The sequence below is a fragment of the Dryobates pubescens genome, chromosome Z (assembly GCF_014839835.1).
Source record: "Dryobates pubescens isolate bDryPub1 chromosome Z, bDryPub1.pri, whole genome shotgun sequence".
Classification (NCBI taxonomy): Eukaryota; Metazoa; Chordata; class Aves; order Piciformes; family Picidae; genus Dryobates; species Dryobates pubescens.
The window spans coordinates 42,821,034-42,844,021 of record NC_071657.1 but is presented as its reverse complement, the minus strand read 5'-3'; the positions used below and the strand labels follow the sequence as shown (position 1 = coordinate 42,844,021).

The following is a 22,988-nucleotide window of genomic DNA, read 5'->3' as shown; positions in this document are numbered from 1 at the left end:
ACAATGGGTTATACAGTGAAAGGTGCAGTATATCCACCCAGCTGTGTACCATTTCCACACCAGTTCTGTATGGTCACAAAGTCAGTATGTAGCACATAGATTTCACTAAGGATAAAACTTAAAGAGCCTGTGATGATTCTAGCAGGACTGAAATTCCTGTTATATAATTTTAAAACAGATAAATATATAATAGGATCACTGCCATACATTAAAGTAAACCATTCTGAACCCAAAAATGTCCTGTGTCCTCAATTATGTAAAACAAAATCTGCCCTGCCCACAAAAGAACCCCAATACAAACACAGAATACTGATTAGAAAAATCTCAAGGTAAAAAATGTGTACACATATATCCCCTTAGGCTAAAATGATGCAGTTGTACTGTACTTTACAATGCAGCTAAGCTGCTGTTGGGCTTACCTAGCATGATTCATGGTGAATCATGGGCAAAACTGTTTATTAGGGAAAGAGATGCCACCCACACAGAGCAGCATCTTGAGTTATTCACCCTATTGCTTCCCCCTCCAAGTGAAAACACATTTGTTCATATTTGGCATTGCAACTATTCTGTTAACACAGACACTTAGGTTATTTCTGTATGTTTCCAGTGGGGAGAGTTTTCAGTTTGTTAGTGTTGTGATATAATTAAGAGTCAGGACCATCTGGTCAAATTTTATCTCCAGCCCTCTCAGAGCAATTCCTCATCTGCAGCATCAGGGAGGGGAGAGGTTAGTATTATATGATACAATTAATTAAAAGTAATTATAATAAGACAAAATTACAGCCTCATTATCAACAACAATAGCCAATAGAAAATCAGCATCCATGAAATAATGCATAAATCCAGGTACTGAAAGACATGCTAAAAACAAACACAACTTACTGATTCCAGTTAGAACTAAGGGTGTCTCTGAATTAGTAAATTTATTAAATTGTTGAGAGTTTAAACTCTGTAAATAATCCCTTTCACTAAAGCACAGGAGTGCTGTTTTTTTAAAGCTGCCAGCATTCATTTTCATTCTGCTGCAAAATTCCTGAGCACCAGAGGACAGCAGAGACAAAGGCTTGGGAAAAGATACAGAAAACTTAGTGGCACCAGCTGGCAGATTTCCCTAAATCAGATTTCCCTAAAAAAATCATTACAAGTTTTGCAGGACCAAAGATCTGTAAAAATAGCTCCACATGAGAACTAAAAAACAAAACAACAACAAAAAAAACACAGTAGAAAAGGAAATATTTTAATTATTTCTTTTAAAGAATTTGAGAAGTGCATCTTCTTTTCCTCCAGAGTACTAGCTCACCTGAAACTATTAGTTAAATATATGCTGAACATCCTGTTGAATCAGAGAGCATAGAGAAAAAGGCAAACATCTTTATTGAAAGAGGGTCTACCATCTAATTGTTCTCTTTAGGGTTTTTTTTTCCCCCCTATGTTTTTAAGATGCAGATGAGAGCATTGTTATCTCTGGGGGGTGGTGAAAGTTTGCTTCAGTTAACAGAAAAGTACAAAAACGCTTTGACTTATTTGTATGAAAACATTATAGGAAGGCAGTTGTATCTCACTTCTTGCTATTGCTTTCTTGTGCAGGAGTACTACAATAAGTAGGTACTACCACAAACTAAATAGTAGTAATTTACTCAGAGCATAGTAAACTAAAGTGCATTCAGCCTGCTGTTCACAAAAGACTTATTCAGAAATTTGAATAGACTCTGCTGTATTCTAAATACAAAGGAACACCTTCTTTTAAGCATCAACTAAGTGTGTAGTCACTTCTTTCACCTCTCTGCAGGTGACCATGAAATTAAAGGTAAACAAAATATTACCACCTTTCCCTGTTAGGACTGCACTTAGAGCTGAGGACTGTGTTCCTGGAGCTCAGTGTAGCTCTTCCGTGAGTTGAAATTGTAGCACTAACAATCAAGCTTACATAGGCAGTAGTATGAGCAGTCTGGAACTTCATTATGGAAGAAGCTACAATCATGTAGATTCCAAGGACACAGTGCTGCAGTGAACTCTACTGGACAGTCCTCTACATCAATGTGAAGTTCACTATGGGATCATTGTCTGTGGCTTCATTTCTTCTAATCCAGTAACTGTCAACTTATCTTACTCCCTATCGTTCTCTCTCTGTCTGGGCCTTATTAAATTCTTTTGTTTAAAACCACAACCTACCTGTTTTCTGTCTGCATCTGTTTATTGTATAGAACTGCACACCATAAAGCTGTTGTCAGGTAAAACTTTTGCTGTCCCTACAGCAATAAGGAGAAATCCTTTCTCCACATCTCATTTTGGCTCACCAGCCAAGGATTTCACACTGCTGCTGACAGTTGCTGCCAGAGCATTGCTTTTTGGGTTTACAAAGTATTGAACTGCAGCTTCCCTGAATAAAATAATAATAATAATCTGAGACCAAAGAATTTTACACCTGGTTTTGTCTAAAGAGCAAGAAATCAGAGGAGTTTCCTCTTGATTTTTTTTTTTAATAGCTCAATTTTTTTTTCACAAAGAAACACATATGAAAATGTGTCCTTTCTTTTAGGCAATGCTGGGACGAGGGAATGGAGAGTCCTCAAGAAAGAAAGAAGAAGAGGAAGTTCAGAGCAAGCACAGACTGATCCCTTTTGGAAGAAAGATTTATGAGTTCTACAATGCTCCCATTGTTAAATTTTGGTTTTACACAGTAAGAAATCTTTCCTGTTATAATTCTACTGTTTGGACAAATACTGAAACTAGATCAAGATCATCTAGTATGTTTCATTGAACATCTGCATCTGCTGGTATTGGAGGGTTTATCCATAAAAAAATTTATGAAAATCTTTTGTGGAGGTCAACTTACACTTGCAAACCTGTCACTGACTGCTAAAGACTTACAGTTCATTCAGGAAGGCAGTGGTTAAAATTTTAATTACTGTATGTTTTTCTTCAATTACAAAAATAAGTGGCAGCTTGCTGCAGTGAATGCTCTCAAGGAATTCCCTATAGGAGAGTTCCCAATACTTAGGCCAATGGGAGGCTGGGCTGAATCAGGATATTGAATTGTATAATAATTGGTGGGGAAAAAAAAAAACCACGACATTTTTAATTTGTTCTGCTTTTACCCATCTGAAGAGTGTCTCTGGCAGAAAGCATTTGTGTTTGTGCCTACAAGATAACAAAGACACAAGTAGCAGCTAATGTACATCTTGCAGGGGAAAAAAATATGCTAAATCAGGACAATCTCCCAGTGTTACAGGGGACCAGACTTTGCAAATGCAGCAGAAGGAGGAAGGGTATGTGTGTCACTAAAGCAAGACAGTATCAAAAACGTTACAGGGTATTCTCACAGTTATATTAATAGCTGCTGTATTAGAGTTACCATGTGGATACAAAGTTTTCTGGCAATTAGTCCTCAAGAGTAAACATTAATTATTCACTATCAAGCTGGAAGCAGAAATTGGAAAGGATTCCATGAGGAATCATGAGGTGCTATCTGATATTTTCATTCTAGAGTTTAATGATGGAGTAAGGATTAGTTAATAAATTTGCAAATTGCACTAGGAAGCGGAATGAGATCACATTGTAAAGTTAATACAGAAAGCCATCCTTTCAAGCCTCTCTCCCAGTTCAGCTTCTGCATCATGCAACAAGTATGGACTGGTTTGAAGGGCACAAAAAAGAACAGGAAAAATGCTTCAAGAGGTCTGTAAAATGTGTTCTAAGGAGAAAGATTTAAGGAAGTGAAACTGTTTTCTCTGGAAAAAGGAAATGTGCAGAAGGAATGTAATAGCAGAGACAAACAAAATGGAATGATCTCAAAATCCTTGCTCAATAGGAAGGTTTGAATTGAAGCAAGGCATGATAAGGCAAGATGTTAGGAAACCATTTCTAACTGCCCTGAGAAGTACTGTCATAAAATGTGCAAGATGATGGTAGGTTTTCCACTGTTAGTGATTTCTATGGCTGTCTTATCAAAACATATGTCCACTATGGTACACTGTAATTAATGCTGCATCAGCACCATGGAATTGGCCAGATGATCTCAAGTGGTCCATACCAGTTATATTTTCCACCATGCTACAATGCACAATAAATCACAAAGAATGCATCCTTCTTTAAATCATTTCTTATAAGAAAAAATGCCTTGCTGAGATCTGGAAAATGCAACTAAAGACAGCAAGAACAGTTCACGTTAAGAAAGACTAAGCTGTGGCAGAGAGCTTATGCTAGCAAATAACTGCAGTTTGGCAGCTTAGAGCAGCTACTAGCAGAACCATGTGGCCATTGAGCACTAATCAGGCAGTTGAATCTAGAAACTACTCAAGAGCAGCCTAGTCTCATTATCAGTCCCAGTATGTATTATGCTTACCCAGAAAAGTCTTTACACTGTAAACAGAAAGAAGCATCTCACTGTCCCTGTTAGTTCAATCCTGAAATGGAAGAAAAAGATCAATAATCCATTTCCATTTGTACCTGTTCCTACAGTTTTATATCCTAAGGCAGGTTCCAATCAAGGTCAATTATTAAGGTTTTATCTTGGATGTGCTGAACTTGAAGAGCAAATAAAGGTGTGTTCTGGCTGCAGTGCTTGACCAGCTAGTTGGGTATATTGAGTAACTCCTGGAGACTAAACACAAAATATTTTTCAGAAAAGGATTAAAATTGCCTATGAATTTTTACAAACACAGAAGCAGAAACACTAATCACAGATTTAAAAATAAATCCCCCAAGTTTTACATTCCATCGTCCAAAATACAAGAAAAGATACTTATAGCTGTTGTAAGATAGTCAAAATAATTTGACTATTCTGTATCTTCCTATCTGCTATTACTTTACAACTATAGCTACCTTCAGTCTTAAAATACTCAAGAGTAGGTTACATGTGGGAATATTCAGTAACTAATATTGTGGTTCAGCAAAGGAGCAAAAATAAGAATGGCCTTTCCATTTCAACTACTGGCTTTAGGCTGAGAAGCTAGCAGATATGAGAGGCCACATTTTTGCCCCTCGTGACAAGGAATAATGGCAGAGGGAATTGAACCCCAAGTCAGTCATCTTCTAAGCATCAAAACAGCTTTGCCATAAGTTTTGCATTTGGGACCATTTCATATTATGATAATTTAATTATTGTAATTGGTAAAAAACCCTGAAGCACTTTCCTGCTGTTACAGTGTCCCTTTCCATAAATAAGTATTCAAGTATTTTCTATAGAATGAGATGGCATTCATATGAGAGCAGGGAGAAAGCCACCTTAGAAACTTCTTTGCAGGTATTCCTCTCCATAGTTTCTTCAGTTACTGCCCTCAAGGGTGAAAATAGAAGTCCCTATCTCTTTGTCAAGTCATATCAAAGCAAGAAAATGAAAGTTCAGCTACTTGTGCACTCAGAAAGAACCAGGAGTACCAGCATAGGGAGCTGTATGGAGTACGGTGTGGGATGAAGACACCCTCCTGGAAGGCAGTTACAGGTTTGGGGAGGGTGAAGATGGGTTTCACTTACTATCAGAAGGGCTTTTTTCTTGGGTTAAAGTGGTGCAGTTTCAGCATCATCTGAATGTCCCCATTCTTTCCCAAACTAACTGCTGAGTCAGATCAAAATAGGAAATTTGCTGATAATTAATAATCAATAGCATCTAAGAGGAGGGGTGTTAGGTGACAGCATCACATGGGGTTTTGCACTTTAATTGTGTTTAATAGTGTTATTTCAGCTAGGGAGGTGTGCATCCAAGTTTTGCCTGGCCAGAGTTTGTGCTGTCTCAGCTGAGTCCCTAAATGCTGACCTAAGTCAATACTGCTCTCTGTTTCCATCAGGAATGTTAAGGACCTGAGCATTGCCATCCATCACCACAACAAATGGAAAGACAAATGAAATAATTTCCTACTCTGTTTTTTGTAGATGACAAGCAGTGGTTCAGCTGTCTGCCTTCTCTGTACTGATAGTTTGGGCCAATGTAAAGAATTCTCTTGTGTCCTTCAAACCAGCAAATGGAGTAAAAGACAGAACCCTTTGGCTTTTGCACAGAGCAGAAGTGATGGTCTATAAAAAATACAAATAGCACTATAAATCCTGTTCTGTAGAGTTCTGAACACTGAAATAATCCTACACAAAAGTCTCACACCCCTCTATGCTTCTTTCATCTTAATTCTGACACCAAGTACAAAATAGTAGTGAGTTACATGCATCCGAGAGAGAAAAACTATGTTGAGGGACAGCTGTATGGGATACATTTTCTGCCACAATGATAAATGTTCACACACAGAATTTAATCTTTTCTGTGATTTAAATTTGGCTTAAGATTCTAGCCACCACCAGTCACCCTTGCTGCAGCCCATGCTCCAGTGTGGCACTTAGGTTTTTCTTAGTTTTATGAACTTGTTGGTACAATTTGCCTGTCTTATACTTGACTATTTCATTACATTCAACATGTAAAAAGAAAGGAAAAATAAGCTAAAAATGTCATCCACACTTCCACTGTATCAGATATTGGGCCAGAAGGCAGATATGTTAAAGAAAGAAAAGCCAAACAGTAATAGATGACAAATTTTCAGAAAATCTAAGGGAAGTGGATGCATGTCTACAAGCCTGTCTACATGCTGCAACAATATGAGAAGGAGTTCTGGGGAGGAATCATGGTGTAGGTTAGGTCAGGGTAAAGAGTATAAGGTAGGAAGACCAATACCAATACCTGGGACTTTCTGGGCTCCAGACAAAGATTGCACAAAAAGGATTTGCAATGTCAGAGTCAGCCTAGATGAGATGAACAGAGAGAAAAAACACAGGGGAGGAAGGTGTGATAGAAGCAGATGAGGGAGAAATCTTTGCATAAGTAACTTAGTTTGGTAGGTGGCATAGTGATGTCAGAGTTCTCACCACTGTGGGATGATTGAGGGGGACTGCATTAATAGAATTTTATTGGGTAGGAAGATGTAGCTGGAGGATAGGACATTTGTGCATGTATTTTGCAGATTCCATATGTACGTGACTTAATCTGAGCTTTTTCATACAACGCACAGCACAACCTGATTGTTCTTTTTTATCATTTAACCCTGGAGACAGTGGAATTAGGAATATCAAATCATACTGAAAAAAACCCCAAACACACAAACCTGTCTCAGTCATATAAATGCAGTGATTATTGTTATTCATTTTTTTTCTTCACAGTTGGCTTATATAGGCTACTTGATGCTGTTCAATTACATAGTGTTAGTGAAGATGGATCGCTGGCCATCTACACAGGAATGGATTGTCATCTCGTATATTTTCACTCTGGGAATAGAGAAGATGAGAGAGGTAAAATCACCCTGGCCAAGAGACATAGACTAAAAATTAAATAAGCATGAGAGGTTTTCATCTGGTTTTATTATTTTTCTCATTATAATTTTTGATCAATGATCTTATCATAAAATTGGGGGGGGGGGGAGGGTTGTTACAGAAAAGCAGGTGAATTGCTAAAAGCACCACACTAAAAAAAACAAAAAGGTCTATCTTTCTTCATTTTAACAGGAATATTATCTCCCTTTCTTCCTCTTTCTCCAATGATATTTCTGCCTTTCAACCTTGAACTTTTTTGCAAATTATGTCAAGCAATTGCGGGCATCTCCCTAAAGATGCTACAGCCGACACATAGAGCAGAGACAGAGCATTTAAGGTGTCTCTCAACCTATAGGCAGAGTGAAGTTGTTTTTGCCTCTCATGGCCTCACTCATTTACAACAACCATTGTGCCCTTTTCACTTGGGCCAATGCACATTTATCCAAAATGACACCAGAGGCCAAATTCAGCCCTGATGTAGGTGGGTGTGAGCCCCGTTGACCTCAGCTGAAATAGCACATTTGTACCCCAGGGCTGAGTTTGTACCACCTGTATTTTCTACTCAAATACTTTTGAGGACTAGATTAAAAACGCTCCTGCAACAACCACTTAAACTTCAAAGACAAATTTCAAAGACTGTACTGTAAAGCCTGCATTATAGATAAAAAGAACAGAGGAAAAGGCCCCAGTTGTGTGACCTATAGCAAATGTACTCCAATAACCAAAAGAAAAGGAAAACTGGCAGTAGCCACACAGGAACTTTGGAGATAAAGCACCAGTGGCTCAGTAGGTAGGCAGCTGCCGGCAGGAATCATGCGAGCCATTTTTGTCTAATTACTCACCCTAAATTGTCTTTCCCACAAAAGTTTATCAGGAACATTTTTTGTGGTGGATTTCTAAGCAGATGTCAGAGATTATTCACAGAAGATGAGCCTAAAATTCATTCTGAAAATGAGTAACACAATAGTAAGAATGGCATTCATCTTTTTAAGGAACTGTGTGAGTCTGTTCAGATGTTCTCAGGCTAAGTATAGAAAATTAAAACAAAAATTAAAACAGCTTGTTAGCACACCAAAAGATGGAAATTATTCCTAGATATCACTTGAGAAGCAGTTTTAGCAGTAATTCAAGAAAACAGTCAGGCCTCCCAAATAATCTTGTAAATAGAATAATGATAAAATTCAAAAGGTAAGATTAATTGTTTTTGTGAATGACATTCTAATCTGTGGAACCTAATTTCCAAAATCCAAATCTGGATTAAATGCTAAGTCTAGCTCTTTTTGGTAACTACGTATTTCTTGACAGTTTGATACACATTTTAGAAAAAAAAAATTCTTTAATCTACAGACTCTTTAAATGTGAATTTTATAATAAATGTTTCTCCCTCTATTCCAAGACCTTAAATTGGATTGGTGAGTTGGAAAAACAGATCGATTATTTCCTTGGATTTCAGGGGTTTTTTTTAGAGCGAATGAGGTTTTCTTCCTTTTTTCTTTCAAGCATCTTGCACATAGATACGGACTAAGCATAGCTGAAATGGAAGATTTCTCCAGAAGTCAGCTGAGTACATAAGATATTTATAAGATAGGTGTCTATCAGCTGTGCTTTTTACTTGTGTGGCAAATACCTGCTTACTATAGATTTCTGCAAACTTAAATTAAAACAGCTCAGCTCCTTTCCCATCCATGTCCTCTGTCTTTCAGATATTGATGTCAGAGCCTGGAAAACTATTACAGAAAGTGAAAGTTTGGCTCCAGGAGTACTGGAACGTTACTGATCTCATCGCTATCCTCCTGTTCTCTGTCGGAATGGTGCTCCGTCTGCAAGACCTGCCGCTGCGGAGCGATGGCCGAGTAATCTACTGTGTTAACATCATCTACTGGTATATACGGTTATTGGACATCTTCGGAGTAAACAAGTATTTGGGACCATATGTTATGATGATTGGGAAAATGGTAAGAAAAATTTTATAGGTGTGTTTTTGACTTGGTGTCTTTGGCCAGTGACATCACTGCACATTTATGTGTATTTTTTTGCACATTAGCATTTCCATGTTAGCTGGAAATCAGTGCTTTATTGAATTAAGACCCCCCAGAACCGAGGATCAGACTCTCCCTGTTCTGTTAGGTGATGTATTGCTTATCTTTCTCCAAGTTCTCCCTTCAACAGCAAGACCACCCACCTTATGCCACTGGGTCTCCTTGGCAGAAAATACAAAGGATGCTAATTCCCAATTAGATATAAAGAAAGGTGGTTTGTTAAGGTAAAAAAAAATAAAAAAAATATTTGGAACTTTGAGACTAGAGCTACCCTTCTTCCTCACCATCATAAGAAAAGAGATCAGATATGGATGCATGAGCTAAAATCCCTCCTTCACATTACATTAGTCACAACAACGTCAGTGATTCCAAGCAGGTATAAATCTGAAATGAAAAATTTGTGTCCAGTTAGGCTTCCTAGCTGTGGTGCTAGCAAAGGCAGTCTGAAAAACAGACTGTAATAAACAGTAATTCAGTAATCATTAATAAACAGATTTTCCATGGATAATATAGTTCCTCTTTTGGTGTTATGGGTGGCTGATGGGAACCCAGCTTCACCAATCGTATAAATGGTAGTTTCTTTTTTGTCCTGGCTTCAAGACAGAAACGAAGTGGTTGAAATCAGTGAAATAATATAATTTCCATCCCTTCATCATGTGCATGTGTGTCCAACAAATCAAGCCTCCCTCCATTCTTTATGGAAAACAAACACAGGAACATCACTAGCCTCTATAGGCCTAGCACAGAATCAGAGAGCGTTGAATTTAACTGCCAGAGTACTCTGGAGGTGTGAACAACCTTACAAGAGGGAAGTTCTTTTACATCATGCCTTCCTGTTATTGGATTGTCATGCCTCATCCAATTTTCCATGCACTTAGCAATGCTGATATATACACTTTGCTCACACATGCAATGCCCAGCTGGCCAACTTACTCACCTGTGTAGTGGCCAGCCCATATATATCACACAGAGACTTCCCTGGGAGCTGCACCTGCTTGCTCCAGGAAGCAATGGGCTCCCTTGTATATTTCTGCATAAATCACATGCCCATTTACCTCCATGGGTTCTGTCTTTTTTATTTCATGGTCTTCCAAGTGAGATTCAATACTATGTAGAACATAGTTTGGTGTAATTATTTCTACATAGCAATCCCATCACAACTTTTGAGTTCCTCAACAGACTGTGTTTAATGTCTGAGCTTCTGTTTTAAGTCCTAGACTTGGAAGGAAAAAGACTACTATTTCCATCTTTCCAGTTCTAGAGAGGAATTTTCTCTTCATCTACCTCTATATCGCATCCAACATAATAACTGCAATAGATTTTACTTTTGTGAACTGAGAACACATATGGTAGTGAAATTTAGCAATGAGCTTCAGCAGTTTAACAGCAATGGGCTAAAGTAAAGGTGAGGACAGAAGGAGGAAGTTGAATGGCTAAGTCTATTATTAGCTGCTAATTTGAGTCATAGAATATAATTTGAATACATAGAATACATAGAATAAACCAGGTTGGAAGAGACCTTCAAGATCATCGTGTCCAACCCATCAACCAATCCAACACCACCCAAACAACTAACCCATGGCACCAAGCACCCCATCAAGTCTTCTCCTGAAAACCTCCAGTGATGGCGACTCCACCACCTCCCCAGGCAGCCCATTCCAATGTGCAATCACTCTTTCTGTATAGAACTTTTTCCTAACATCCAGCCTGAACCTCCCCTGGTGCAGCCTGAGACTGTGTCCTGTTGTTCTGGTACTGGCCGCCTGGGAGAAGAGACCAACATCTGTCTGTCTACAGCCCCCCTTCAGGTAGTTGTAGAGAGTAATAAGGTCACCCCTGAGTCTCCTCTTCTCCAGGCTAAGCAACCCCAGCTCCCTCAGCCTCTCCTTGTAGGGCTTATGCTCCAAACCCCTCACCAACTTTGATGCTCTTCTCTGGACTCGTTCCAGCAAGTCAACATCCTTCCTAAACTGAGGGGCCCAGAACTGGACACAGTACTCGAGGTGCGGCCTAACCAGTGCAGTGTACAGGGGCAGAATGACCTCCCTGCTCCTGCTGGCCACACTGTTCCTGATGCAGGCCAGGATGCCATTGGCCCTCTTAGCTGCCTGGGCACCCTGCAGGCTCATGTTCAGTCTTCCTAAACCCATGCTGGCTGGGCCTGATCCCTTGGCCATCCTCTAAGTGTTGTGTGATTGCACTCAGGATGACCTGCTCCATAATCTTGCCTGGCACTGAGGTCAGGCTGACAGGCCTGTAATTCCCTGGCTCATCCAACCGGCCCTTCTTGTGGATGGGTACCACGTTGGCCAGCTTCCAGTCATCTGGGATCTCTCCAGTGAGCCAGGACTGATGAAAAATCATGGAGAGTGGCTTGGCCAGCTCATCTGCCAGCTCTCTCAGCACCCTAGGATGGATCCCATCTGGTCCCATGGACTTGTGGGGGTCTAAGCTGCTGAGGAGAGCTCCTATCACTTGCTCATGGAACACAGGGAAACTATGCAGCTCCCTGGCTCCTTCTGCCAGCTCTGCAGGCCAGCTGTCTGGTAGACGTTCTTTCCCGCTAGTAAAAATTGAGGTAAAGAAGGTGTTAAGTACCTCTGCCTTTTCCTCATCCTGTGATACAACATTTCCCTCCATGTCAACCAAGGAGTGGAGGTTGTCCCTGCCCTTCCTCTTGCTATTAATATATTTATAGAAGGACTTTTTGTTGTCCTTCACATCAGAGGCCAGTTTAAGTTCCAAATGTGCTTTTGCCTCCCTAATTTTCCTCCTACATGCCCTAGCAACCTCTTTAAACATTCCATGGGTTGCCTCACCTTTCTTCCAAAGGTGATACACCCTCTTTTTTCCCCTTAGTTCTATTAAAAGTTCATTACCCAACCAGGCTGGCCGTCTGCCCCGGCGGCTCCTCTTCTGGCACATTGGCACAGCCTGCTCCTGCGCCTTCATCAGTTCTTTCTTGAAGCAGGTCCAGCCCTCCTGGACCCCTTTATTTTTAAGGGCTTTCTTCCAAGGAACCCTCTGAATTATTTCCTTGAGCAACCTGAAGTCCGCCCTCCAGAAGTCCAGAGTGGAGGTCTTCTTGCTGCCCCTCTTCGTTTGACCAAATACCGAAAATTCAATTATCTCATGGTCGCTGGCCCCTAAACAGCCTCCGACCACCACATTACTATAATGTGCTTTTCTGACATCTGTATGGTGATAGATGCACTGTCTATTTGTTTGGGAATTAAATGAAATCACAGAAACAAGGCTGGTGAGAGGCCTTGAGCACAAGCCCTATGAGGAGAGGCTGAGGGAGCTGGGATTGTTTAGCCTGGAGAAGAGGAGGCTCAGGGGTGACCTCATTGCCCTCTACAACTACCTGAAAGGTGGTTGTAGCCAGGAAGGGGTTGGTCTCTTCTCTCAAGCAACCAGCACCAGAACAAGGGGACACAGTCTCAAGCTGTGCCAGGGGAACTTTAGGCTTGAGGTGAGGAGAAAGTTCTTCACCGAGAGAGTCATTCATCATTGGAATGGGCTGCCCAGGGAGGTGGTGGAGTCACCATCCCTCGAGGTGTTCAAGAGGAGACTGGACATGGCACTTGGTGCCAAGGTCTAGTCATGAGGTCTGTGGTGACAGGTTGGACTCGATGATCTTTGAGGTCTCTTCCAACCTTAGTGATACTGTGATACTGTGATACTGTGATACTGTGAGGCTGAGGGAGCTGGGGTAGCTTAGCCTGGAGAAGAGGAGGCTCAGGGGAGACCTTATTATCATCTACAACTACCTGAAGGGAGGTTGTAGACGGGTGGGGGTTGGTCTCTTCTTCTAGGCAACCGGCACCAGAACAAGAGGACACAGTCTCAAGCTGCACCAGGGGAGGTTTAGGCTGGATGTTAGGAAGAAGTTCTTCACAGAAAGAGTGATTGCCCATTGGAATGGGCTGCCCAGGGATGTGGTGGAGTCACCATCACTGGAGGTGTTTAGGAAGAGACTGGATGACGTGCTTGGTGCCATGGTTTAGTTGATTAGATGGTGTTGGATGATAGGTTGGACTTGATGATCTCAAAGGTCTTTTCCAACCTGGTTAGTTCTGTATTCTGTAAATAGCACAGATCCCAGTATGGACCCCTGAGGGACACCACTTGTCACCACTCTCCATCTGGAGTTCAAGCCACTGAGCACCACCCTCTGGATGTGACCATCCAGCCAATTCCTCTCCTCATAGAGCTTGTGCTTCAAATCCCTCACCAGATTTTTGCCCTTCTCTGGACATGTTCCAGCAACTCAACATCTTTCCTAAACTGAGGGGCCCAGAACTGGACACAGGACTCAAGGTGTGGCCTAACCAATGCAGAGTACAGGGGCACAATGACTTCCCTGCTCCTGCTGGCCACACTATTCCTGATCTGCGCCAGGATGCCATTGGCATTCTGGGCCACCTAGGCACACTGCTGGCTCTTGTTCAGCCTACTATCAACCAGTACCCCCAGGTCCCTTTCTGCCTGGCCACTCTCCAGCCACTCTGACCCCAGCCTGTAGCACTGCATGGGGTTGTTGTGGCCAATGTGCAGAACCCAGCACTTGGATGTGTTAAATCTCATGCCGTTGGATTCTGCCCATCTGTCCAGCCTGTCAAGGTCCCTCTGCAGAGCTCTCCTATCCTCTAACAGACCAACACCTGCCCCCAGCTTGATGTCATCTGCAAACTTACTGATGATGGACTCAATCCCCTCATCCAGATCATCAGTAAAGATATTGAACAGGAAGGGGCCCAGCACTGCTCCCTGGGGCACACCACTAGTGCCTGGCTGCCAGCTGGATGTGGCACCATTCACCACCACTCGCTGGGCTTGGCCCTCCAGCCCCTTCCTAACCCCAGCACAGAGTGCTGCTTAACAAGCCACGAGCTGACAGCTTGGCCAGGAGTTTGCTGCAGTGGACAGGTGTCAAAGGCCTTGCTGAAGTCCAGATAGAGTACATCCACAGCCTTCCCCACATCCACCAGCAGGTCTCCTGATCATAGAAGGAGATCAGGTTGGTCAGGCACAACCTGCCCTTCCTAAATCCATGCTGGCTGGGCCTGATCCCTTGGCCACCCTGTAAGTTCTGTGTGATTGCACTCAAGATGACCTGTTCCATAATCTTGCCTGGCACTGAGGTCAGGCTGACAGGTCTGGAATTCTCTGGTTCCTTCAACCGGGCCTTCTTGTGGATGGGCACCACGTTGGCCAGCTTCCAGTCATCTGGGACCTCTCCAGTGAGCCAGGACTGTTGAAAAATGATGGAGAGCAGCTTGGCCAGCTCATCTGCCAGCTCTCTCAGCACCCTAGGATGGATCCCATCCAGTCCCATGGACTTGTGGGGATCCAAGTGGCTAAGCATGTCTCTATCTACTTCCTCCTGGATCACAGGGGAACTATACTGCTTGCTGACTCCACCTGCCAGCTCAGGAGGCCAGTTGTCCAGAAGACAACCTATCCTGCTATTAAAAATTGAGGCAAAGAAGGTGTTAAGTACCTCTGCCTTCTCCTCATCTTTTGTTCTTTTAATTCTTTAAGTAATTTCTTTTATTCTCTTACCGCTCCTTTTTTTTCTGTTTGCTTTGGTTTGGGGTTCAGGGGGTTTTTTGTGTTGTTTGGGTTTTTTTTAATGGACTTTTGTTCTTTTTTTTTTCATTTGTCCCCAGTTCCTTCTGTACAGCTCCTTGAGTCTCTCCTATTAGAGCCCAGTGCTATAGGTGTCTTTCTCCTGTAGTCTCTCTCAGTAAATACAACATTATACTTTTCTGTTTGTGCCTTTCTCTCTCTCTCTTTTCTATGTTAGATACTTTTCCTGTGTTACTTTGACCACAGGTCCATTTCCTTGTGCTTTAAGAACACTTGCATCAGTTCCAGATCCATCTGCTGCAAATGAATTCTCTCTTCCACCAGCTCTCATCATGAGTAATCTTGCTCTTGAGCTGCAGCAGGTCCCTCATGAAGCAGTAAGGCCACTCACTGAGATGCACGCTGATTACACACCTGCCTCACAGGGAAGGCAGAGTGCTGCCGAGCCAGAAATGCGGAGACTGAAGGGATTAAAACTCATAAGATTTGTAGGAGTTTTGGGTCAAATTTTGACCAGAGACAAAAGTTATATCCAAAGCTGTGAAAAACAGCTCTGTTGTAACAAGACTTATAATTATAGACCTAAAAGAGTAAACCTGTGGCTAAAGGTTATAAAGAGATCTTGCCAGGGGCCTTAGAAGACTCCATTTTTTTTCACCTTCAGTTTGCTTTGTAAATCTCTGCTGTACCTGCTTGATGCCTACTGCTCTGCTCTCTGGAGGGTCTTTCTAGCACAGTTCATCTTCTAATCTTCAGCCTCTGTTCAGCACCTCCTAGGATTACTGTCCCACTTTTTCCAGGAACATTTTGAATGGATAGGCACTGTTTGCAAGGACTGAAATTTGTGCATATGCTAATGAGGCTTTCAACAATGGGAAAAAGTAGAAGAAGGGAAGACCTGAGTGTCTCTGTTATCTGCATTGGTTTTTTTGTAAATATGGTCTTCGTCAGCCTTCCCCACCAAGCTGCTTTCTCATCCGGCCAGTATCACAGCTTTCCTTTCTCTCTGGTTACCACCATGGTGTCCCTTATGTTGCAGTAACAGGCTGTTCTACCACCCGTTACTCCTTATGTTAGATGCGGCTTTCTTCATTTGGTCCAAGACAAATGACTACCAGTGAACAAAATAATCCATGTCAGTCCTTTTGTTTTGGTACAGTTACCACTAAGTGCCTATAAACAATACATCATCTCGTGACCCTTACCCAGACTAGGCTGCAGATTATAGTGAACTTAAATTCTTGCTCTTGCAACTGCTGTGACCAGATGGTATCTCATGTTTTCATGCCTATTCATAACATTCACATTTTCTTTAAAAGCAACACTGGGTCAAAACAAGGACAAAACAGAACAACTTCAGGTTGAAAATTACATTTGCCATGTGTAAAACTGAGAATAGCTTTTCAAAATTTGTTTTTGAAAATTCATGTTTACTTCTTTTTTTGTATTTTTTTTTCTTTTTTTCAGCATATGGTAGTGGGAATGTGGACAAATAAGTCCCTCTAATTCTTGTTCCTTTTCTCTCTCTTCCTGTCATTACATTCAGATGATAGACATGATGTACTTTGTCATCATCATGTTGGTGGTTCTGATGAGCTTTGGTGTTGCAAGACAAGCTATTCTGTTCCCCAATGAGGAGCCCTCATGGAAGCTGGCAAAAAACATTTTCTACATGCCTTACTGGATGATCTATGGAGAAGTGTTTGCAGACCAGATAGACCGTAAGCAAGTTTATGATTCTCGTACTCCAAAGTCAGGTTCCAACTTCGATCAGTTGATGTCCTATTAGACCATATGTGTGTGCTCAATAAATGGCTCAGAACAGATGAACTCCTTCATCACAAAGAATGGTCACAAAACTATTTTTTCAGCTAATATTGCAGTGTCAGTTTCAGAACATGCTTCTAGCATCACTTCATAATTATTTAACCAGAAATCTGAGATGATAAATTACCATGCATAACGGTTTACAATGGTTTCTTTCTACCAGCTGGATGACAGCGATGCCCTCTCAGGTACCCACCATGAGTTTGTTGGTATAGCTGGGACATGAAAAGTCACTTCTTTCTTTTTTTCTTTCCCTTTTTTTCTTTTTTTTTGGGGGGGGGGGGGCTTGGGGGGTTTTGTTGTTGGGGTTTTCTCCCCATACATTTATTTTATTTTAGACCTAAATACATTTTACCTAGCTTCATAGTGGGCATGAAGTCTAATAGTACCAGGCTAGACCTTCAACTCCTGAACCTCACGAGGATCTAACCCAACATGTTTTCTTTCCTCTGTTACCTACTCCCTGTGACCATCTTCACATTAAACCATGTGATGCAACTTTTGGGGGACAGTAGACCTATTACTAGAATTTTGCTTTATTTACTTGTTTATTGGAAGGCAAAACTGTGCTCACATGAGTGCAAACAGAAAGAAAGACAGTATTTTGTGTACTGTCTCCTCAGGATTCATCTGGCTGGTGTTCAGTAAAATGCAAGTTTTCTATTTTAAAACAAACCTCCTGGTGCCATCCAGTGCCTTACACCAAAGACAAGAGATGGTCATGAGAAATCATGAGATAAATGAGCAAACTAAGAATCACAATGTATCTTTAGCAAACACTGCCATGCAAATGATGTTCATTGTTCCTACGTAAATATGCATAAGCCTTGGCAACGTTTAGAAGTGAGTTCTTTCCCTGTAGCAGATGGCATCCAGAGCCTAAAGTTTAGGGTATTCCTTTTCATCCTCTGTGCCACTGTAATAAAATGTATATTTTTATATATTTTATAATCGATATTTCCTGGCAGGGGTATCTTCAAACACCACCATAACTTATTTACAGAATGTATTCACAGGTTCAGTTATTCAGTTGTGGGTTTTACACTGCACATATAAAGATAGTTAAATGATACAAACACAGATCTAACATTTCCAATACAGCAATTCAAATTGGAAATACAGGTGCTGTCATCTGCGGTTTTCCCACAAATGGGATTCCATGGCAGATTAGTTGGGTATTCACGACTTGCTCCTCTGTCTGGTATCTTCCCAGATACTGCAGCAATAGAATAGAATAGAATAGAATAGAATAGAATAGAATAGAATAGAATACAATACAATACAATACAATACAATACAATACAATACAATACAATACAATACAATACAATACAATACACCAGGTTGGAAGAGACCTTCAAAATCATCGTGTCCAACCTATCATCCAACACCACCTAATCAACTAAACCATGCAACCAAGCACCCTATCAGGTCTCCTCCTAAACACGTCCAGTGATGGTGACGCCACCACCTCCTCAGGCAGCCCATTCCAATGGGCAATCACTCTCTCAGTGTAAAACTTCCTCCTAACCTCCAGCCTAAACCTCCCCTGGCGTAGTCTGAGACTGTGTCCTCTTGTTCTGGTACTGGTTGCCTGGGAGAAGAGACCAACCTCTGCCTGTCTACAACCCCCCTTCAGGTAGTTGTAGACAGCAATAAGGTCACCCCTGAGTCTCCTCTTCTGCAGGCTAAGCAATCCCAGCTCCCTCAGCCTCTCCTCATAGGGCTTGTGTTCCAAGCCCCTCACCAATTTCGTTGCCCTTCTCTGGACTCGTTCCAGCAAGTCAACATCCTTCTTAAACTGAGGAGCCCAGCACTGGACACCGTACTCGAGGTGTGGCCTAACGAGTGCAGTGTACAGGGGCAGAATGACCTCCCTGCTCTGGCCAGCCACACTGTTCCTGATGCAGGCCAATGGCATCCTGGCAGCCTGGGCACCCTGCAGGCTCATGTTCAGCCTACCATCGACCAGTACCCCCAGGTCCCTCTCTGCCTAGCCACTCTCCAGCCACTCTGACCCCAGCCTGTAGCACTGCATGGGGTTGCTGTGGCCAATGTGCAGAACCCAGCATTTGGATGTGTTATATATCATGCCGTTGGACTCTGCCCATCTGTCCAGCCTGTCAAGGTCCCTCTGCAGAGCTCTCCTATCCTCTAACAGATCAACACTTGCTCCCAGCTTGGTGTCATCTGCAAACTTACTGATGATGGACTCAATCCCCTCATCCAGATCATCAATAAAGATGTTAAAGAGCATGGGGCCCAGCACTGATCCTTGGGACACACCACTAGTGACTGGCTGCCAGCTGGATGTGGCACCATTCACCACCACTCTCTGGGCTCGGCCCTCCAGCCAGTTCCTAATGCAACACAGTGTGCTCCCATCCAAGCCATGGGCTGTCAGCTTGGCCAGGAGTTTGCTGTGGGGGACAGTGTCAAAAGCCTTGTTGAGGTCCAGGTAGACTACATCCACACGCCTCCCCACATCCACCAGGTGGGTCACCTGATCATAGAAGGAGATCAGGTTGGTCAGGCACAACCTGCCCTTCCTAAATCCTAGCTGGCTGGGCCTGATCCCTTGGCCATCCTGTAAGTGCTGTGTGATTAGCCTGGAGAAGAGGAGACTCAGGGGTGACCTTATTACTCTCTACAACTACCTGAAGGGAGGTTGTAGACAGACGGATGTTGGTCTCTTCTCCCAGGCAGCCAGTACCAGAACAAGAGGACACAGTCTCAGGCTGCGCCAGGGGAGGTTTAGGTTGGATGTTAGGAAGAAGTTCTATACAGAGAGAGTGATTGCCCATTGGAATGGGCTGCCTGGGGAGGTGGTGGAGTCACCGTCATTGGAGGTTTTCAGGAGAAGACTTGATGGGGTGCTTGGTGCCATGGGTTAGTTGTTTGGGTGGTGTTGGATTGGTTGATGGGTTGGACGCGATGATCTTGAATGTTTCTTCCAACCTGGTTTATTCTATGTATTGCACTCAAGATGACCTGTTCCATGATCTTGCCTGGCACTGAGGTCAGGCTGACAGGCCTATAATTCCCTGGCTCTTCCAACTGGCCCTTCTTGTGGATGGGCACCACGTTTGCCAGCTTCCAGTCCTCTGGGACGTCTCCAGTGAGCCAGGACTGCTGAAAAATGATGGAGAGCAGCTTGGCCAGCTCATCTGCCAGGTCTCTCAGCACCCTAGGATGGATCCCATATACTTCAAGCAGTCCTTGGCTCAGAGAGGGCTAGGGGGCCTCTCTCTTGTGTGCTCTGTTGCCAGCTTAATTGAAGCTGCCTTGGTCCAGGTGCAAGGCCTGGGTGTATTTGTTGCTTGTTAGGACAGGTTTTTCAGCTGCTACTCAGCAGCGATCATGAGATAGTGAAGTTTTCAATATACAGAGAAACAAGGAGGAGAAATAACAAAACCCTTACCATGGACTTCTGGAGGGCAGACTTCAGCTTATTTAAGCAACTAATTCAGAGAGTACCCTGGGAACGAGCCCTTGAGAATAAAGCAGTTCAGGATGGTTGGACCTACTTCAAACAGGTACTCTTGAAGGTACAGGAAAAGGCTGTGCCCATGTGCTGAGAAATGAGCCTGCAGGGAAGGCAACTGGCCTGGATGGGCAAGCATCTTTAGAAGGAATTAAAGGGAAGAAAGTAGGTGTATCACATTTGGAAAGGCAGGGAGTGTTGAAAAATAACATATAATTTTTCCTTTATTATAAATGATATGGCAGTATTAATCAAAATATTAATATTAATATTAATATTAATATGAAAATTGCCCAAATGTATCCAAAGGTTTGCTGTGTGTTTAGAATATATGTTTAGAATATATGTTTAGATATATTTACAATAGGAATGTGCAGGATTTGGGCAACTACAACAATTTAAACAATTTTATGCAAACCAGGAGGATCTAACAGAAAGAGAATACCCCAGGAGCAAAATGGAGCTTGACCACAGTGTGGGGGGAAGGCTCAACAAGAACAGTTATGCCAAAGAGGGAATGAATTAATTACTCACAGCTGGTTATACCCAGGTAGGGAGTGCTGCTGCTGTGCATTAGAAGGTTTGGGGTGCTCATGTGCCAGGCATGGCAGATTGCCAGCAGGAATGCCACGTGGTCTTCAATGGCTGGTCTGGCTTCAGCAGACAGCAGACTGTTAACAAAGCTTCTCATGACTGGCACCCGTTTTGTCCTGGGTGAATTGAGGCACAGCAAAATCCTGGTCACAATGGGAAGCAGGGTTGGCTCTGACTCCTAAGCTCGTGGCTCCTCTTGTAGCTTGTGGTGCATATGCTTGTGGCTTCATCCCAGGTGTTGGACCAGGCAACTCAAGGCTATGCAACTCAAGGCAGTTTCAAGCCAGACAAGGTCCACGCAGGTTCAAGCACGCAAGACTTCAACAAGGCAAAGGCAAGGCAAAAGCAAGGATAAGCAAGGCACAGACAACTAGAAAACAGCCTGTATATAAATCTTGCCCAAGAATGATTGGACCAATAGGGCATGAAACCAGCACATAGTTACACAATGGGAAAGGGTTCTGCCAGGGTGTGGCCAGAACACATGCCCTTACCATAGATACAGGGTTGTTTACCATACATGCATGGTCCTGTCCCCTTTGCAGAAAGCCAGGGTAACTCAGGAAGGAGGGGAGAGAGGGGGACCCTGTCTAGACACCTTAGGGTCTGTCTGGGTTTGTGTTGGTGCCGTTTGGCCCTACCGTGACAGGGAGGTAAATCATTATGCATTTAAGGATGTTGTTAGATCATGTAGGAGAAAAATTAGAGAGACAAAAGCCCAGTTAGAATGCAAACTGGACATTTCTGTGAAAGACACTAAAAGGCATTTTTATAAATATATTAATGCTAAAAAGAGGGGCAAGAAAAACCTCCATTCTGTATTGGACCTGGAGGGGGACATTGTAACTAAAAATGAGGAAAAGGCAGAGGTACTAAATACAGTGAGACAGGGGTGTTTCAGCATAACTGGCCTCCTGAACTGGTAGATGAGGTCAGGGAGCACTGTAGTCGCCATGAAATCCATGACAAAGTAGTTAGAGACTTGCTGAGCCACTTGGGATACTCACAAGTTCATGGGACTGGACAGGATCCATTCTCAGGTACTGAGAGAGATGGCAGATGAGCTGGCCAAGCCACTCTCCATCATTTTTCAACAGTCCTGGCTCACTGGAGAGGTCCCAGATGACTGGAACCTTTGACACCATCCCCCACAGTAAACTGCTGGCTAAGCTGTCAGCTCGTGCCTTGGACCACAACACTCTGTGCTGGGTTAGGAACTGGCTGGAGGGCTGAGCCCAGAGAGTGGTGGTGAATGGTGCCACATCACAGGGACACATCAGGGGACACAGTCTCAAGCTGCGCCAGGGGAGCTTTAGACACGAGGGGAGGAGAAAGTTCTTCACTGAGTGAGTCGTTCGTCATTGGAATGGGCTGCCCAGGGAGGTGGTGGAGTCACCGTCCCTGGAGGTGTTCAAGAGGAGATTGGACGTGGCATGGTCTAGTCATGAGACCTGTGGAGACAGGTTGGACTTGATGATCCTCGAGGTCTCTTCCAACCTTGGTTATACTGTGATACTGTGATACTGTGATCCAGCTGGAGGCCAGTCACAAGTGGTGACCCCAGGGATCAGTGCTGGGCCCCATCCTCTTTAATATCTTCACTGATGATCTGAATGAGGGGGTTGAGTCAGTCATCAGCGAATTTGCAGATGACACCAAGTTAGGAGCAGATGTTGGTCAGTTAGAGGGTAGAAAGGGTTCTGCAGAGGGACCTCAACTGACTGAATAGATGGGCGGAGTCCAATGGCATGGCATTTAACAAGTCCAAGTGCCGGGTGCTGCACTTTGGCCACGGCAACCCCATGCAGAGCTACAGGCTGGGGTCGGAGTGGATGGAGAGCTCCCAAACAGAGAGGGACCTGGGGGTGCAGATTGACAGCCACCTAAAGATGAGCCAGCAGTGTGCCCAGGTGGCCAAGAGGACCAATGGCATCCTGGCCTGCATTAGGAATAGTGTGGCCAGCAGGAGCAGGGAAGTCATTGTGCCCCGGTACTCTGCACTGGTTAGGCCACACCTTGAGTCCTGTGTCCAGTTCTGGGCCCCTCAGTTTAAGAAGGACATCGAGACACTTGAACGTGTCCAGAGAAGGGCAATGAGGCTGGGGAGAGGCCTTGAGCACAAGCCCTATGAGGAGAGACTGAGGGAGCTGGGATTGTTTAGC

General features: G+C 43.2%; 1 protein-coding gene across 2 annotated transcripts in view; it reads left to right on the top strand.

Annotated features, from left to right (window-relative positions):
- TRPM3 (transient receptor potential cation channel subfamily M member 3) overlaps positions 1-22,988 on the top strand; it is a 348,624-nt gene that overhangs the window by 300,408 nt on the left and 25,228 nt on the right. For both annotated transcript variants that reach the window (XM_054178940.1, XM_054178939.1), the window contains 4 exons: positions 2,540-2,680; positions 7,138-7,266; positions 8,991-9,242; positions 16,468-16,642. In XM_054178940.1, coding sequence (XP_054034915.1) covers positions 2,540-2,680; positions 7,138-7,266; positions 8,991-9,242; positions 16,468-16,642 — 697 coding nt within the window. The remainder of the gene's footprint in view (positions 1-2,539; positions 2,681-7,137; positions 7,267-8,990; positions 9,243-16,467; positions 16,643-22,988) is intronic.